General features: G+C 39.2%; 1 protein-coding gene across 1 annotated transcript in view; it reads right to left on the bottom strand.

Annotated features, from left to right (window-relative positions):
- The window catches only part of LOC122972901 (receptor activity-modifying protein 3-like), a 32,836-nt gene extending 15,298 nt beyond the window's left edge, over nucleotides 1-17,538 (bottom strand). The window contains exon 1 of the mRNA XM_044340313.1: nucleotides 17,220-17,538. Within this exon, the coding sequence (XP_044196248.1) occupies nucleotides 17,220-17,271 (52 nt within the window). The 5' untranslated portion in view covers nucleotides 17,272-17,538. The remainder of the gene's footprint in view (nucleotides 1-17,219) is intronic.
- Between the last annotated feature and the right edge of the window lie 2,014 nt (nucleotides 17,539-19,552).

The following is a 19,552-nucleotide window of genomic DNA, read 5'->3' as shown; positions in this document are numbered from 1 at the left end:
TTCAGCGATGTAATTTAATGTTTTGGTGTCCCAACTTTCCCTCAACCTGCCTCATCGACTTCTGCTCCTTCTAATAATTACATTTCCCAGAAGCATTGGAAAACCTTGGTTTTGGCAAAAGCTTAAAATAAAGAATGTGAAATTAAGAAATATGTGTCAGAGTTGAGTTTCAACAAAAAAAGAAAAAAAACTAGTAAAAGCTTTTCTATTCAATACTTTAAAAGATGACAGACTCCTCAGACAAGCTGTTTCAGAAAAAAGGGACTCTGAGGGTGACAGCCCAGTCACCCTTAGCTTTATTAGACCGGATCGAGAGACAGCTAAGGGCGCTGCCAAGGAATCCCCGAGCTCATGACAGGTCACACAGTCAAATCCATACTCTCATTTTTTCCCCTGAATGATTATCTCAAGGTATTAAATCCTGTCCTCTCTTCAAAAGAGAATTAGAGATTTGTAAAGACGTACAAACAGACAGAAAATCATTTCTCACAATTTCTTAGATGCTCTGAGCAGTCACAGCACAAAAAATATGTCCTTTGTGTCTACTAATCAATACAGCAAGTGAAATATTATGGAAAATTATAGAGCACTCCTAAAAATTACACTATTGTAAAGTTCTCTATCTCTGGCTTCAAAACTTGGCTTTCAGCCCTCCCGTTCCCACAGGTCTCCTCTTGCATTTAATTTCTCCCTCATGCAAGCGAGTCCAAAAATAACATCTCCTGTATAACATCCAACATCAATACATCTCGAGTACATAAGCTCCTGCAAAACCAAATATCCCATATGCACTCTTTGATAATAAACCACTTACAATAGCACAAGCTCTGAGCTTCCAACAACAATAAAAAAAAAAAGATTAGACATTTTACAGGTTATTATCTGGGAGCAACAGCTGCTAAAATGTTACTGGATCATGTAAGAATTTTGGAATAGAAAGGAGGACGTTGCTGATATTTTGGATGAAATGTTTCAGATTTGTACATTACAATATTAAGTCACTGAAAGGTCATTCAGTGCACCCTATTACTTACAGTTTTTTATAGGCGACAGGGTGGAAAAGCTGGAGAATTAGCATCTTTATTGAAACCGCTAATAATAATCACAGTAATGATAAAATGTGATTAGTATCTTCCAATAATGGCAGTACACACATACACAACCAGTGTAGTTGATTAAATGGCTTTGATTCTCATCACTGATTTAATTTATTTTAATTAATATGTTTTGATAATGTACTGGTCTTGCATTACTGACTAATGCTCACACTATAAAGTACATGACCAAATTACCAAACAGATTAACAGTTAGATTAACCAATTCAAGTCTTGTACTTTATGTGACATGTTACTTCGGCTTATATGTTCTTTATATAGTAGGCTAATTCTGTCATTTCCCCATGAAAATCATCTAAGGAGTACTTTGCCTGTTCCCAGAGAACAAGTTCACTAACATAAATGAATAATGTTCAAATATGATTCTCAAAGGCTGTTGACAAAAAGCCCTGCTAAAAAGCTATGGTACAAAACTGTTTGTCTTTTAAGTTATGAATAAACACAAGCAGGATGGAGGAACTGATGAAAATAACTTGTAACAACAATCTAGCAGCAGGATTCCCTTCAGTATGAGCTCTACGTGACAGCAGGGGGGAAGTCTGAAACGACTGATTCTGACTCCCCCGATTCATGCCAGAGTATGAATTATAGCAGCTTGGTCTTATGGTGAGTCTCTCATCCTGATGTATAACAGTTTGCCAAATAAATAGCCTTTCTGGATTTAGATAAAAGAGAAAATACAAGGTCAGGGAACTGAACCAACTGTTTAAAGCAGCATTAAATGATTTTTTGGATAGCAGAACAAGCTGGAAACACCACATTGGCATTATGTAAGCTCTTATGGCGAGTGTATTAGCAAACAGATGCCCTTATTAAACATCCAACAGACATAGAGCGACACTGCATTCATTTGGAGTTGTATTTGTGGCCACTTGACACATTTATGTCCAATATCCACTCTCCTTTTAGCTCTGTTTTGGTTGCTGCGAACTCTTGAGAGAAATATCTGCCTTTTTAGCAGCTAAATTCTCCACTATTTTGACCAGCTAGTCGCTAACTTTGTGGCTGGGTACTGGGCAGGTAGCGTACACTGGGTTTATCAGAGCTTTCTCTTTGAAAACCGCTGCCTGCTGATTTTGGAAACGGTAAGAGTGAATCAGTAAACAGTAAAGTTGAAACAATGAGCTGAAAGATGCGAAAGCGGTCCATAGGGCAAAGCTGATAGTGATAATGTGATAATTCTCTGTTGGTTCGTTACTACGAGTGACACCTTTAACATTACATAGTAATTTAATACATAGTTAAAGGGGATGTATCATGCTTTTGTGAATTTCTGTTATTTCTGTACTGTTATGATGCCAGATATGTGTGTTAAACATGGTCAAAGGTCCAAAACTTGGTGAACATATGTAAAAATGCTCCCTGCAAGTCAAAAGCCAGGGCTTCAATGCTTCGTTTGCAATGTTACCTCTACTTGCTCCTTATGATGACATCACATTGTTCGCAAGTGCCCACAAACAGCTGTCCGTTCCGTAGCCTTTGTCACTAAAGTTGTTCTATGGGTTGTATGTGTTGTCCACTTGCATATTTTGGATCAGATTCTGGCTCGAACATGTACAGTTATATTTGAGAAATTTCCATTTCGAGTAAAGAACAAGAAAAAGAAGTGACAGTTGACTACTGTTTTTTTTACATTGCCCCCTGAGCTAGCCAATCACAACAGAGTGGTCTCATCAGAAGGGGGACCTTAAAGAGACAGGAGCTAAAATGGCCTGTTTCAGACTGAGGCTGAAGTGATGGGCTGCATAAAGATCCAGTATAAATATAAGAGTTTTAATTAACTGTAAATGATGCAAAGATATTCCAGTTGAGCCCCAGAATATAAATATAGACCTGGAAATGTGCATGATTTAACATAGAAAATCCTGAGTAGTGTAGCTTTAAAGTGCATACAGCATGTAAATGTGTACAGTATCTGTTTATCTGGTCCAGAAAAGCAGAGCTCTTAAACCTTGAGCGTAACAGTAGTGTATCATCAGCAAATTGTGATTATCAACCTTCCAGCAGCACCTTTTACCTTTCCTCTACTGTGAGGATGAATAGCAGCAATGCAATTTATCTGTAGCTGCCTCTGCCATCAGAAACATTATAGGCTTTGAGTTGTAGCAATGTCTTTTCAGTTTACTGAAACCATGAGTGCCCATTTGCTGTAGCTCTATGTGAAAACTAGTTTTGAAATGAGCTGTGACTGTCTTCATGTGGTATTTTCAGTTTTCAGAAAATTAAATATTTAATAGGTAATTCATTTGGCATTAATTAATTCACAGCCTCTCATCAATTTAATCACTGAGTACTATAGACAGCTGAATTGTTAATTCTCTCATCAGTCAAATGCGGATGGATGCTTTCCTATTTGTTCAGTCATCTAGCCCAGTGGTTCTCAAAGTGAGGTCTGGGGACCTGCAGGAGTCTTTGAGGGCATTCCAGGGGGTCCCCAGCAAAAAGAAGAATAATTTATTTTCACTATAATTTCATCCATAATTAACACAATGACAGGATGTATGACTATTTTGGTCAAGGGTTTCATACACTTTCTGTAATAAATCATCTTACAGCAAAAATCTTATCAACTGGGGGTCTGTGGTCTAATTTGTTTCAGCTTAGGGGTCCTTGACGTGAAAGTTTGAGAACCACAGCTAAAGCCACTTGACTATTTTCATACCATTTATCAGTCAGGTTCCTCTTCACTGAGGTTCAAAGGTCTGTGACTGCTGTTGCTGAGAAACAACTGGCTGGGTCTAGCTGACAAGTCTCTCTCTCACACACACACACACACACACACACACACACACACACACACACACACATGCACACACACACACACACACACACACACACACACACACACACACATACACACACACACACACACACACACACACACACACACACACACTGACAGTCATGCTAATGAAGCCCTTCTTGCCCACTATGGAGCTGGTCATGGATCAAGCCCAGCTCTTCATGATATCATCAGATCAATTATAATTTTCAAAAGAGAAACTGGTTTAAACATCATAGTGCAAGCAGAGTATCATGCAGGCAAATTAACATTTTACTGCTTATGTAATTCAAGTCTTTGCATAAAATTGTGCATAGCTCTTGTCTTGTCAAAAGGAGATTTTACTGTGAAAATAAACTAAACCTGCTATTTATAGAGCAATAACTGACGCACAGGCTGAAAACACAGACATATTAAAACCAGCATAATTAAGTCTCATTTTGTTTCTTGACATATAAAGGAGGGTATTAGCCATACTGCAGAATACTCATTAGATTCTCTGCATGTGGGAGTTTAATATTAGCAAAACACTAACAGGCTACAATAAGAAACCTCCATATGAAATCCACAAAGATCCACTGGAGCATGGTACTAGAACCTAGCAATAATTGTTAAATAGTTGTAATGCCATCACTGCCCACACTTCAGTTTTATGAGTGGATAAGGAGGAACAACCAACAACCCTTCTGCACTCAAATAGAAATGTTGAGTCAGCTGAATCATAACCTTATCTCTGCATTAAAACAACATTAGATTTGTAAATTATGCAGGCCAAGCTGAGCAACTTTAAAGAAACAGAGAATTAAATCAAGGTGTTTGTAAGTGTCACACGTGAGCTGAGAGTGTGACAGCCAAGTACCAGTTGGCAAGCTGTCATCCTGTGCCTTGTAGGCTGGCAAGATAAATATAGATGAGAGGAAATAGAAGATGAAAGAAAGTAGATGAATTGCCAGCACTGTCCAAATAGATTTGAAGCACAGGCAGAAGTGGTAGAGCTTGTTTAACAACCTCTGCCTGTCTCGTCATCATCATCAGGACAGGAAGGCAGTGAGTTATGGTGAGCAATTCAGAGGCGGGTTAGTAATAACGGTAAAATCTAATTAGGGAGGAAAGTTTGCACTGCACTTTTGCAGCAACATGTTTAATCTGATTACACTTCCGAATGTTTTGTTAGTTTAAACACATGGAAAGATGGAATATTGTGTTCCAAACAGGATATGAAAGACGTCTTGTCTGTCTGTGTATCTCTGCCTACAGCAATAAAAAATTAAAAAGAAAAATAACTCAGATGGCCTTCTGTGTCTTTCTTTTCCTGCTGGACCATCTGTGGTCTTCTATCACTGTCTTTCTACACAGATAGAAAGACTGAAGCCACTGAGCAAAGTCAGCTGGGGTTTTTACAAGCAGATGGACAGAAAGATGAAAAAAGAGAGAGGAGGGTGGATATACAGTTGGTGAGAAACAGTGAGGAAGAGAGGAAGGTAAGGGAAAGAGAACTGACTGCACGTTGGCTTCCTGAACATCAGAAAACACAGATAGTCTATTAATTATTCTTTACTGACAGATAATGTTGTTTTCATGTTGTTTACTACAGGAACAACAAAAAATGACAAGCATCTAATGCAAATATCCTGTAAAGATGTATAAACAGGTATCAACATAAACAAGTAAAAACATTAAATCTTGAACCAAACATGTTGACGAATGGTGTAATTTTCTGTATCCTTTGAAACTTACACACTTGAATTCACCAGCAGTAATTTGCTCTGACAATTTCCCCTTCTGTACATTCTTCAAGAAGATAGGGACAGCATGCTTAAAAAGATTTTTCATCTAACTCGGGGAACCGACATTGTATGCATTCTCACTGTAGAACATTGTGAGCATGCAGGCCATATTTATTTTGATTTCTACACATGTATGTACACAGGTAAGGACAAACCTGCCCATGGAGAGATTTATAATGATCAATTGTGTATATATATTGTATAAAACAAAATAAAACAGTGAAAACCGCCCATCACAGTATTCTAGAGCACAAAGTGATGATATGTTGTTTTGTCCAAATAGTCCAAAACCCCCAAATATTTAATTCACCATAATGTAACACCAACAAAAGCAGAAAATTATCACATTTAAGAACTTGGAACCATCAAATACTTGGTATTTTTGGTTGAACAATGACTTAGACAATGAATCGATTATAAAAATAGCAAAAAGTTGCTATTTAATTAAGTAATTAATTAAATGAATTTCCTTTCAATTGACTAATCAATTAATTGTTGCAGCTCTATGTGATTTAAATGAAAAGTTCTGATCAGTAATCCTAAATACTTTTCAATAACTTCAACTCCTTGGGCAATTGAGAGTTTGGGAAGGTTAGCTGGTAACTCTTTGCCATTGGAAAATAGCATGATTTGGGACTTTCGGCACTAATTTAAGTTAAACAGGACTGAGTAACGTCAAAGGCAAATTGCAGGAATACAAGGGTTTGTAAAGCTAATACATAACACTATCATCAGAATAAAATAACAATTAGATATGTTATCACAAAGATTAATTACATATATGGAAAATATTAATGGCCCTAGTAAGGAACCCTGGGGTGCACCCTTTAATACAGGGAAGAAGGAGGAAGAGGACGAGCAAACTGAACACATTGAGCTCTAGCTGACAGGTAGACAGTTTACAACTTGCTAAATGAACCGATATTGCAGAGTTTATTTACCAAGCTGACATGGTCTACTATGTCAAAAAACTTGGACAAATCATTAAAAACAGCTTCACAGTATTTACAGCAGTACAATGTCTCAGTTGCTATAGTGCTGTGTTGTGGTACATGCAACCACAGTGAAGGCTGAGAACATCAAGCAAAGCCCTGAATGTCTGAATAAATTTGAAGCTCATTTTCATCTGAATAACACACAGCCTTCATGAATAAAACCCTGACCTGCTTCTCTGCTCCTTAAAGATACTTTGAAGATCAAGAGTTCTTGGATATTTAAGCCACACCACCCCCTGTGTTCTCCATCTGCAGAAAAACAACTGAGGCAAGCTAGATCAATGAGAACACAACCTTCCAAAGGAAATGTTTTGTTTGCATTGCTGCAATGCAGATGACATCTAAGCGGGTCTGAAGCCAGGAAGCAAGGAACAGAACAGATACCTTATTTTAGAGTAGAGGTCAAATTGGTATTCTTTCTCCTCTCAGATCCAGGGGAATTCACAGCTCCTCAAACAATAACTGAGATTATCAGACTGAAGTCAGTGAGGTAGACAGCTGAAGGAGGGCTCGCTTTTAAGGAATATTGTTACTCTGCTGTAGATGAATAAAAAACCTTTTCAGAGAGACAAGTAGAGGCAGAATTTAAGTGAATGTCAGGAGCTGATCTAAAAAATGCTTCAAGGAACACGAGAACCCAACGTTATCATTGTTAAATTAGTTGTGAGACCTTAATATCATTACAGTAATCAAATGAGGCATGCCAAACAAACAAAATCAGGTGATTGATAGCCTTAAACACATTGTTTGCACAAGTGTATTCTTCCTGCTACAAGGAGGATGTTGTCTCCTCCTCTCCTCTTTCTTGAGGAAGTCTATTTTCTCTTTGGCTGAGAAGGATACCACCATATAGGTAGGGATTTTCCATTAGTTTTGTGTGAAATAGCTCCCTAAAAATGTAATATCTCTTTATCATTTCTCAGCACTCACATACATACATTGAAAAGAAATTTGTCCTCTGCATTTGACCCATCCTATACACTAGGAGCAGTGGGCAGCCGCAGTGCAGCACCCAGGAACCAACACCAGTTCTTTTTGCCTGTGTCTTTGGATTATTAACCCTAACATACATGTCTTTGATTGTGGTAGGAAACCAGAGCACCCAGCAGAAACCCACACAAACACAGGGAGAACATGCAAACTTCACACAGATAAGACCTGGGATGGCCAGAGTTCAAACCCAGAACCTTCTTGCTATGAGGCAACAGTGCTAACCACTGAGCCTCCGGGAAGACAGAAGCTATAAGATTGGTTATGAAAGGGTCTCAGCAGTTTGACCTTCAGCAGTAATAACTGTGTGACAGACAGAGATGAACCATCAGTCATTCCTTTTATCAGCAGAGCTCTCTGACAGGAAAGTGAATGACCTTGTAGCGGAGTGCTAACGTAACTGGTGACTGTGGTGTCCTAACCTGACAGAACAACAAGGAGAGGATGTTGTTGTGATAGAAACACCGACCTGTTCAGGTCACATAAGGTCACAGTTACATGTTGTTGTTAGTTTATTGTAACAGATTTGAGAAAAGAAGACTGGAGAAGACAAACTGTTGGGTGACAATATTGACAAAATTCATATGAAATTTTCAGCATTTGATCATATTCTGATAACTTGTATAGTTCCCTTTACAACAGCAAATAAAACTAAATCTTGTATAAACTTGAGTACAGAGTTTTGCCAAGTGTTAGTGCCCTCAGCCTAAAAAATTAATCAGTGTTTCAAATAATGATAAGTTATTACTATGTTTACGGTCCCTGCACACACCCATTTATACTTATTAGAGCTCAACAAATATAAGATTTTGAAGCTCCAATATCTTAGTACTGAAACCACTGATTAAATTTTGTTCAAATCAGAGTTCAATATCTTAAATTTTTTCTATTGTTATCCAAATATTGCGAGGTTTCACTGTTATTCCCCAAAACATACTTTCTTGTGTTTTGTTTCTTTGATGTATTTTCTTTGTGCCTCTAAGGCTGCATTTCGACTACCATGGGTAACAAAACTTTTCACTGACTAATAAAAACTTTTAATAGTGATTTGTTTTAGGGATTTAAAGACTGTTTTTCTCAGGATCCTCCTTTATATTAAAGGCTAATCGTGACTAGGTGATATCGGACATTTAAGAGAAACTTTTCAGTTTTCTACATTCAGTAGTAAATAGTTCCAAATTAAACCGGTTGACCATGAGGTATGTGGATTATACTGAGTAATCAAGACCTTGTTTTTGGAAAGTGATAAGTATTAACAACATGAATATCTTACAAAGACATTTGTTTATTTACATTTAAAGCAGCATTGATTAATTTTAGGCATTTGGGGGCAGCACAACAAGCTGTATAGACTAATTGCGACATTACCTTTTGATGAATGGAGATTAACAACTGATTTACACATACAGCAGACTCAGCATTAGCATTCATCTGGAGTTGTGTTTTTGGCCACCTGGTGAAATTAAGTCGAATATTCACTATATTTAGCTTTGTTTGGTCCCTTGAAACTCCTCTTGAGGGAAACAAACTTTCGATGGAAATACTTGGGAAAAACTCACCCTAGAATTAATGTAATCTTAGTTCTATAAAAGTAATGTAAGGGTGACATTAGTTCAAGGCACTTTAAATAAAAAAACAGTCAAGAGAGTGATAGAAGACCAAGATTTCGTTTTGTCCCTATTCAATTGTGGTGCCTGGCCTTAATACACATCCAAGCACAAAATATATTAACCGATAATGCAGAAGACGAGGGACGTACAGTGTAACTGTCAGAAAATGTTCTGTAGATTTGCTGTAGTACGTGGTTGTGCCACCAGGTGAGGCCTATTACCTTTTAATGAGATTGAGCTACAGGTGTGTTTGGTGACTAACCGTAATGGCCGCACATACTGTAAAACAAATGCACCTCCCTGCCTTCGGAGGAAGAAAAAAGTTGCAGTCTAACTCAATCTGCTCACTGTCATGTTGATGAAAACTGAAGCATAGAGTTGTGAAAATTCCACGAAAATTCCAGCGTTGTTGTCTGGCGGATGTCCAGTTTAGCTATCTGAGGCTCATGTTAATGCTTAACTAGCATCTTGAGCAGCTGCTCGGTTAATGCAGGCTGAGAGCTGAGTGTCAGACAGCAGAGAGCACCGCCGTAGCTGCTAACACTGCTAACATTCAGGACCAGCAGGACTCTTAATTATACAAGCTTCCAACAAAATCAACACAAAAGTGATTAACCGTATAAGTGACACTCCCCTGGTCTGTGTATGAATGACCTATTTTAGATTCAAAAGAGCAATTTTCGCCTAAAGGTGACAAGTTTGCAACTCTGCAAGTAGCATAAGTTAAAAACAGCTGCCTGTTGTGGCTGGAAACTTATGTGAGGAATGACAATGAACCAAAACAGTAAAGTTGTGGGCTGGAAAACTGAGACAATGAGCTGAAAGATGTTGAAAGAGAGCTGAGGGGAACTGCAGTCAGGAGTCAGGTGACAATTCTCTGTGGGTTTGTTATTTCAGGTGGGTTCGTCACAGTTTGAGTACTGCAGCTAGCTTTTTGATCTATTGTAAACTATAGATACTATACATTAACTGCAAATACTGCTACATTATAGTCATAATTAGCCACATATTTTTCTACATTTTCTCTCTTCAGTTTCTTCTCTTGCCAGTGCAAATTCTTGGATCAGCTGGGATAAATAGTAGCTAGATTACAAAGTCGCCTTGTCCTATCTCTCTTGTTTCTCAAACTCTCTTTGTCCCTCTCACTACTCCTGCAGTTTCTGAGAAAACTTTTTTGCACTTTTTTGCGGATTCAAATCTTCATCTACCAGGTAAATACTAACTACTTTCCAAGGGACGCGAATGAAGGGGAGCAATAATGTTTTTCACAGTGCTACAGCAATCTGTCTGGTTAATTATAATTTGGCACATTTTTAAGCACGTATCCAACAAATATGATGAATTTACATATTAGGAAAACATAATTTTGAACCTGGTTGTGTCATCTGACGATGACAGAGAGTCTTCACTTTTACATCTTAATTTCTCCTCAGTCAACCCTAGACAACAGCTGTCTGCCACTGCTAACCTTTTTAAATGTCCTCAGCTTGAAGTTATTTTGCTCACAGACAAAAGCAATCACTTCCCATTGTAGATGAGAAAACCAAAAGTGGAAACAACATGTTCAGCTTCTGTTCTCACACAGTCCCTCATAAAAATAAGTCTGAGTGGAAGTGTCCAGCCTGTTTCTACTGAAGTGGAGTCTTCCATGTAGGGTGAATCTGAGGGTCAAGGAGGAGAAAGAGGAAGAGGAGACTGGAGAATGACACAGATGTGCAAGACAGAGGGGAACTCTGGGTACTTGGCAAACAAAAGCAGGAAGAGGGGGAGGAGGAGAGGAGGAGTACTGGATGACCATGACGGAGACAGACAGAAATAAAATGCCAGTGGCAGAGAAGAGAGAATCCATGACGAGGGACTTTCCGGAGATTTTTTTTTTTTTTTTAACCTATTACACTGTTTATATGTATGTGGGGTGACAGCAGCTCAGGTGGTGCAGCGGGTCGCCTGGTGATTGCTTGGTTGGTGGTTTGACAGCATGTTGTGGGTGAATCTGAGGTACCGCGAGGGGCTTTGCGCGGCTCTCGGGATCAGATCTCTACATAAATGCAGTCCATCGACCATGTGGAGAGGAAAATTACAGCCAGGCTTCAGCTGAATAGGCCCCTGTGGAGCAAATCCATCTGTCTATGAGCCATCATGCCTTGTTTGTGGGAGCGCTGGAGCTGCAGCACTAAAGAATCTCATGAACATTTTGTCTGTTGTAGAGCATCCTAATGAAATCGAGTCATAAGAAATATTTTTAAGCACTTGTTTTGGTTTTAAAGTCTATAAATACGGGTATGAACATTTGAGTGCTCACACAGATGCACAGTGCAGGCTGTTGGTGATAGATAAGGAACATGGATGCGATTATAATACAGTGAATTGGCAGATTCAGTGGACTTTATGAATTCCCAATCATTCCTCGTTGGCAAAGATAATCAACTGGAAAAACAACATTGGAGAGGCAACACAGTTCAGGCTTTCATCAGTATTCCCCGTTTACCTCTCCTCAACTCAATGTGTTTCATTCTACAACATAAAAGCCAAAACAGCCTAAAGCCACTCTGTTTCATCCCCCCTTTGACAAACCACAAAGCCAGCTCCACTGGAACACTTGCATCCAACAAAAACCAAACATTTGTTGTTTGCAATAACATCATGGCAGGCATTAATTATCCACTTTATGTAGGCTTTTAGAAAAACACCAAATGCCTCTGACAGTAGTAACAGTTGCGTAGTTACACAGAAAAAAACACAAAGCTGTAAATGTAGAGGTTCAGTGGGAATGGGCCACTTTTTCTTCTTGGATGAATAAGCTGTTTGAATTCCGACTTGGCTCAATGACAAATGCAGGATGCCTTACATCATATGGTCTCAATGAGTATTGATGCTGCAATGGATACTGTTATTCGTTTTACTTCCATTTTCAACCTCCTTCACTGAAAATGACACATTTGTGCACTTGTCCTTAAATGTCCAAACTTCCTGGAACACAGCGGCACTAAGCACTTTATCCCCAAAAGTGATGCACTACCCCACACAGCCGACTGGTGATAAATATGTCAGCTTGTTCTGGCCATTAATTACAGTCCCCTGGCAAAATCTGTGTGATAAAAGCCAGAGCACAGCGGTGGAATGCATTATCAATTCTAACTTTGGCCAAAATCTCATTGGGGATGTGATGGATGGACAAATCAACAGATAAATGAACAGGCAGTGAAGGCTGAGATGATGTATGTATACAGAGATGGACAAATCTGTTCACATGTAATATCCCCATCCAATAAGTGCAGTATAGGACATGCAGTGGAACAGTGGTGAGATGTTTCATCCTCCAAGTTTCTGTCAAAATTCATTCAGTGGTGTCTAATCACGCAATCACAACTGACCAAAAGCCCTTTTCCCTTAAAGACAGATTGCAACAAGGGGATTGAGCAAAAACAGGCTGTATTCCTGTCAGCTGTCTGACCGGTGACAGTGCCAAAGACCTCTGCCTCGGAGCCACTCAGGACAGTGCCAACAAGCTGTTCATTTGCCTGTCTGAAAGACAAAGGAGCGAAGGAGAAGAGACAGTAGTGGAGGGAAAGAGGGAGAGTTTGGTATGTGGAGAAAACTCAGGGACACTCTCACAGAAGCACAAATTCAAATTGCAACACTGAGTCAGAGGCTGTGAGGACTGACAGGGGTGTTAAAGGGGCATTAATGAATCTAAGACCTTCACTGACATCATTGTTAGGGGCCAATACCAGAGAGAACTGCAAAAACACTGGCAGAGCCCTTCTGTAGAGGCCTCTTTGCTCTTTTCTTTCCACTATATTAACAAAAAACCCCAAAAAACGAATCAAATTCTGTCTCAAGCTTATTTGGCTGATCACTCAACTTGTAATACCCAGGTGATGTAGTACACCTATGCATGAATAAATACAATGTCTGACTCCTGAACCATAAAACTGAACTTAAAAAAGTCATCAATCACTCATTAACTTTTCCTTTCTATTTAAAACATGTAGAAATAAAAAAACGAGACATTATGGTTTAACAAGCCTGCAGTTTGGAGGTCTAAACTGAAGCCGTTGGGTACATACAACCCTCCAAATCTTAATAAAACCAACTGACTATATGCTTACTAGTGAGTGGGTAGCAAGAACTCATAACAGCAACAGTTACCAAGACTTTTGGTAGAAATTAGCTGCCTCCCCCATCTCCAGTCCCTGCGCCAAGCTAGCATCAGCATGTACCACACTCGTCATTCATATCCAAGAAAAACTGAACACTCTACTGTAAGATCATAAAACTTGCCAGAGAGCTTTATGAATCATCCCTGTAATGTTTAGACACCAGACTATAGCAGACTATTTCTTTGCTGAAGAAATATTAACAAAGAGCTTTCCTCTTAGCTCCTAACACCTCTACATGAGTCCTGGTTCTGAATGTTAAAGGCAGCCCTGAACGTTAATTAAATGTTATCTCAGCATGCTTTAAAGTATGGAGCAACAATTGATTCAAACAGGGGCGCAGTGGATTACAGCCTGACAGACTGTGTTCATTCAATACAGAAGTGTTCATTCAACTCATCGGACGGCTTCAACTCATTACGATTTGTCTGCTGTTTTCATTTGAACTGGGAAAATTACTTTTTGGCCGCACAACAGTAAATGTTTTGTCCCCTGTGAAGAAAATAACCTCTGATCACTAAGTGTCATCATTAACTAATTTCAGTCTTCACCATCTATCATTAATTTGAGTCTGTTAATAGTGCTCATTACCACTTATTCTGTTCTGTGATTGGAAATCTGACAATGTCAGAACTGGCCCTCGGCTGAAAACCATCCCTTTGTCAGATCCTCTATATTCTGATGTAAATAGACAACTGGCTGCCATCCTGCTCCAACTCTGCCCTCTTGCTGCTCCTTTGAGAAGCCAGTAAAAGTGTATGATGGCTCCTGCAAATGAGATCAGATAATGAGCGCTTGGTTTGTCCTCTTGCTGCTTCCCAAGATTATCTTGATTTGTTTGTACAGTTTGCTGTAGGGCTGTGAATAACGGTTATTTTCATTACATTTTCATTGACTAATTTGCTTATTATTTTGTCAAGAGTCAAGCTGATATCTCCAAATTGCTTGTTTTGTCCCTCCAACAGCCCCAAATATATTCAGTTTACTATCACAGAACACTAAAAGAAACAGCAAATATTCATATTTGAAAAGCTGCCTCCAGTGAATGTTTGGCATATTAGATAGGCAATGAGCTAATAGAGGCATCTATAAAGTGTAATCTGTTGACCATCTGGTGCTTAGTCAGAAACACACTCTGTACTCCACACATTGACTTGGAGTCAGCAAGACCTCAGCATATTAGACTTTGATATGAGCAGGATGAGCGAAGAGACAAAGTTCAAGCCCCCTCTGGTGCATGAATCTTTAACAGGCCCCTGAAAGATTAATAATGCTCTTAACACACTTTCACTGCAGTTGAGCTTTGGATAGAGCTGAAATGTAACTATGCCTGGGGGAACAGCAACCACTGGCTTTGTTACACTAAGCATGCTTGCAATGGTTTGAACTCTCAAAGTTCAGTCTTTCAGGTATAACGAGAGGGATGTTGACATCCGATTACCAGCAGTTTCTTCATGCTTGACAAGCCTAGCATGACTGAATAAACCACATACAATCTGCGGTCGGGGCTGATTCTCAGATATTCTCATGATATTTAGCTGTTTCTTTATATGTTTGGATATGCAGAGAAGACCAGAGAAGTTGTTTTAGCATCAAGCTCAAGAAGCAAGACACTGGGATTTTTGGGTCTCTCAAAAATTTTAAATCTGGTGAGATTTTCCATCCCAATATGAAGATACAAACATAAACTCTTCCACTGATCACTTATTAATATAAGCTGCAGGTTGACACAATGAGGATTTGTGCAAGACGCAAACAGACCTTTTTGTCTTCCATTTTTTTTAGCATTTAACAAATGACTTGTCTTCATTACTAAACTTGAAAGTATTTCATTTCTGGAATGCAGGTGATACATCGCCATGCTTATCAACATCCATGTGGTTAAAAAAAAAACAGTTCAGCATATGGACATCAGCCTCATGCATTGAAAACAGCTCAACACACTGAAATCTCACCACAACTCCATGAATAGCATATTACAAAAAGAACTTAAAAACATTTTTTTCACAACAATGTTTTTTTAGATGTTGGTGGAACAAAAGAACCCCAAGGCATTTTCCCTTGCTGTGAGAGTGTATGAATAGCTGTTTATTGGGGTGAGCAGATGCTTCGCAGTCAGTGGGAATCACTCTTTTTCTGTGGTGCAGATGGGGACCTTGTACTCCGGTTTCTGCTGCATCAACCAAACTAGCTTTACAGTAAAAGTAACAAATCGGAGTGACTCAGTGTTTTAGCGCGTTATGTCTTGGTTTTCTTTGAACACACTGCATCCGGTCTCCAACTTTCTTCCTCCCAATAGAGCCCTTAATGGGAAAATCTTTTAGTCTAGACAAGATCTATCACAGGAAACCACTGCTGCATGTCTTTACAGGGCATCACAGCATGGGAATATAACCAACCAAATTGATAGAGGCAGCTGCAGTGAAATCACACCATTTATCATTTTTGGATGCACAAAACATAGATGAGAGTCTGTTTGATCACACATGAATCATTGTCTCCTCCTGTTTTATATCACACTAGAATCAGCATACAGACGCTGAGCATGCCTCAAGCCAGAAAAGGACCATCTTGAAGCTAGTTTTCAGCACCGCGAGGGCCACAACATGGCAGAGATCCAGGAGAGTCAAGGCTGAAGGTCTTGGCCAAACATAGACTACATCCTCCTGTCTGCAGTAAGCTTAACTCTTTGTGTTGTGGACCCATGCTCCCTTCGTTTATCTCCCTGCACCTGAGTCAAACTGGGCACGTTAACCCCTCCAGAGGCTCAAGGTAAACAGCAACGCTCTGCCTCTATGAGCCTGAGTTTGAAGTCTTTCTGAGCCACAGACCTTGAAATTGAAATCCAGTATCACCTTGCTCATGAATCCACATGAGAGGAGGCCAGGTAATTTCAATCAGTCAGACCAGATGGTGCCAAGACCAAATAAAAGCTCAGCAACTGCTTTCTATGAGCTTAACCAGCTCCTGGACAGAGTCACTGCACCACAAACCAACTAAATATCTGTACTCCTCTTTATCACTGACTGCAATACCATTTCTACTTTCCTGACACTGCTACTACTCTATTACTACTACCTGACAATCATTATAACGCTGAGAATAACAGCAGGTTTCCTAGATTCATGCTTTGCCCAGCATCACTATGGGATCAATAGACCACCCATAGGAACATCTAAATCCTGACAACAATTAAACTAGTGTGTGTACATGAGTCCATCAGTTACAACCTTACATCACATGAAACATAATTTCATACATGATTTCATCCTTGCACCACCAGTTAATGAGCCAGATCCAGAAATTCCCATTGGCCACGATATAGGTCAGGTCTGTCCACTGGGGCATGATGCTATGGTATATTCCCCATTCAGTGCATGTGCTATGAGATGTGATTGATGTTCCTGATGCTTTTTAGCCATCCTCATTACGTGCACTCTGCATCCTGACACACTCAGGCAGTGCAGGAGGACACATAATGTGTGCACAGCGAAGTGGATTTAAGATAAAGAGGCATTGCATGCAATTCTCGGCAGTGGAGGTACAGTAATAGCCCATTGGACCATTTATAGAGTAGCATGTGATTATTTAGTGCTGAATAAGATATCTGACCACAGTGGGAAAGCGGGTATAGCCTGCTGAAGCATGAATTATAATTTTCAGTGTGATGCTGTGACATTTCTACCATTAATGACCACACACAGACAGCATGGGTGATAGTAGGGGAAGGTTTCCTTCATTCACACGTGTTCTGTCATTAAAGAAAACCATAATACTCACCCAAAATCCCAACAACAAAAAGTTTCAGTACTGCGAACTCATTTGTATCCATCACGCTGTGAGAATCCAGTCCGACTTTGAATGAAACCTCAGCTGCAGCTCCGTGGAAATGGACATTTGAAGCGAACCATTATTGTAATTATCCCAAATGTGCAAGTTTGAGTCCCGTCATGCTGTCATGAGGCAAAACAATTTGTGAAGGATTTGGAGGGAAACGCCAGAAACAAAAGAAATCGGGTCCCGGAGCGTGATTCCTGTCTGATAGTCGCGGCCACTTCACTGCCGTCAGGAGTCAGAGCTCAGGACCACTCACACCGTCCTGCATCCTCTGTGGGAGGAGGAGGAGGAGGAGGAGGTGGTGGTGGTGGAGGGGGAGGAGGAGGACTATGACAGGGTTTCTTCAAAGGATTATATTTTCTGACTAACTGGGCTGAATCCATGTAATTCTCACCATGCAGTTGGAGACATTTAAATGTGAGGAAGCTATAGGCTAATGGATATGTGAAAGAGACAAAAATATGAATCCAGCAACAATATAATTGGTCACAACCGTTACTGTTACACAACTATTATGATGAATATGTGAACATATGGATGCACAACTAGGTGTAACATATAACATAACAATTAGTTAAACTGTACATTATTCTGTAAATTGTCACAATGTCGTCACATTTATAATGTAATAATGATTATCTACTGTAGGTCTAATTCATTTGTCAGCCTAAATCACTGAACCACTGTTCATCCCAAACGTCTTCCATAAAACAATACTGACCTCGTCTGGTTTTCTTTCACATTGCACCTCGAATAGCTCAGTCTACATGAATATGAATAAATCCTTTTGTCACATCACTATACATTGACTACATGATATAAGTATGAGAAAATACAAAGTTTGAGCGTATTTTATTTTGTGAGCCTCTGGCTGTCCATTTATAAAATAAATAATGCAGGTTCTCTCTGCCTTACAGCTTCATCAGCCCTGAAATATTGTCATTAGGCTCTTATTACAGTTACATATCAAATAGACAAAGTGTTTGAAAGTTTAATTAAACTGCAGGTTGATATTTATGGAATAGCTATATATTAAACTGTAATTTGGATGTGAATCAATTCAGACCTTTTTTACCAAAACTTCCAAACTTCTTACTGTCTACAAAGTGGATCAATATACTGTTTAGCAACTGTTGGTAATTGTGTGTATTTATCTGTTAGATTGGTGTACTTTTTAGGCTACACTAATATTGCCTTTGCCCTGTTTCATATGATTTGCGCAGTAAAGTGCTCTACAGTGTAGGTGTACTGCTGAGAAATACTTCAGTCACGTTGTGAATATGGAAGACTAACAGGGCAAGGTGAGTGTTTTCCTTCATCCCACTCCAAAACGTTCCTCCTTTAGCTCTGATTTCCTCACTGCCCTGTTCAGTTGTTTGATCCCACTGCTGCAATGTGACTGGACAGACCATGTGACCAACTATAAAACCCATGAAGTTCTTGTATAGTATCTCTTGTAAGGTTTATTATTACATTTTATTCCTATAGTCAGATTGAAACCTATGATTATCTAATAGTAGTATTAGTAGTTTTTAATGAGAATGTACCACCAATAGGCTCCAAATTTAGAAAGTTAAATCCCTTCCTGATGCCAGCAGACATAAAAAGTTTGAAACAGTCAGTCAAAACAGGAAGAGGGCGCTGTTCTTCCTGCAGAAACTGAGCCAAACCTTTATCTGGCAGGTAATGGAGGGTGTGGAGGGACGGCGGACAAAAACAAAAACTGAACATGTTTGTCTTGTTTTGTAAAGCCAAAGAGAAACTACTCTTTTGCTTTTTGTGGTCTTCATTGTTAAGAACACAAACTCTCCCACAGTTACCTGGAGTCCTGCTCCACTCCACACCAAATAAAAACAATATCTAACCTATGCAAATCTTGTAACAAGCATCATTAAACATGCTAACTGAAACAAATATTTCCTTCCATCGAAATCAAAAAATGCCTTTATATGGCACACAAGGCAAAAGCCATCAGATAAACTGCATGCAGTGCTGATTATAGGGTTGAGGAATTGTTGGAATCAGTTGTTAAAAAGCATCTGCAGGCTCCTGATATCATACTGTAGTGCTGATAGTGTACCTGAGAACTGATGATTCATGATAACTTGTGCTTATTTTAATCAGTGGTAGTGTTTTCTGAATTACATAATGGTGCTACTTGTTATTTATAAAGAATTTCTGCAGAAAACAAATGTGCAAAAACTATATTTCTGCCAAAACATGAAACAGATAATGATCAAACAACAGTTTCTTTTGCAGCTTGGCACATAATAGAA

The sequence above is a fragment of the Thunnus albacares genome, chromosome 21 (assembly GCF_914725855.1).
Source record: "Thunnus albacares chromosome 21, fThuAlb1.1, whole genome shotgun sequence".
NCBI lineage: Eukaryota > Metazoa > Chordata > Actinopteri > Scombriformes > Scombridae > Thunnus > Thunnus albacares.
The sequence above is the reverse complement of the archived record's forward strand: the minus strand, read 5'-3'. Positions and strand labels throughout refer to the sequence as shown.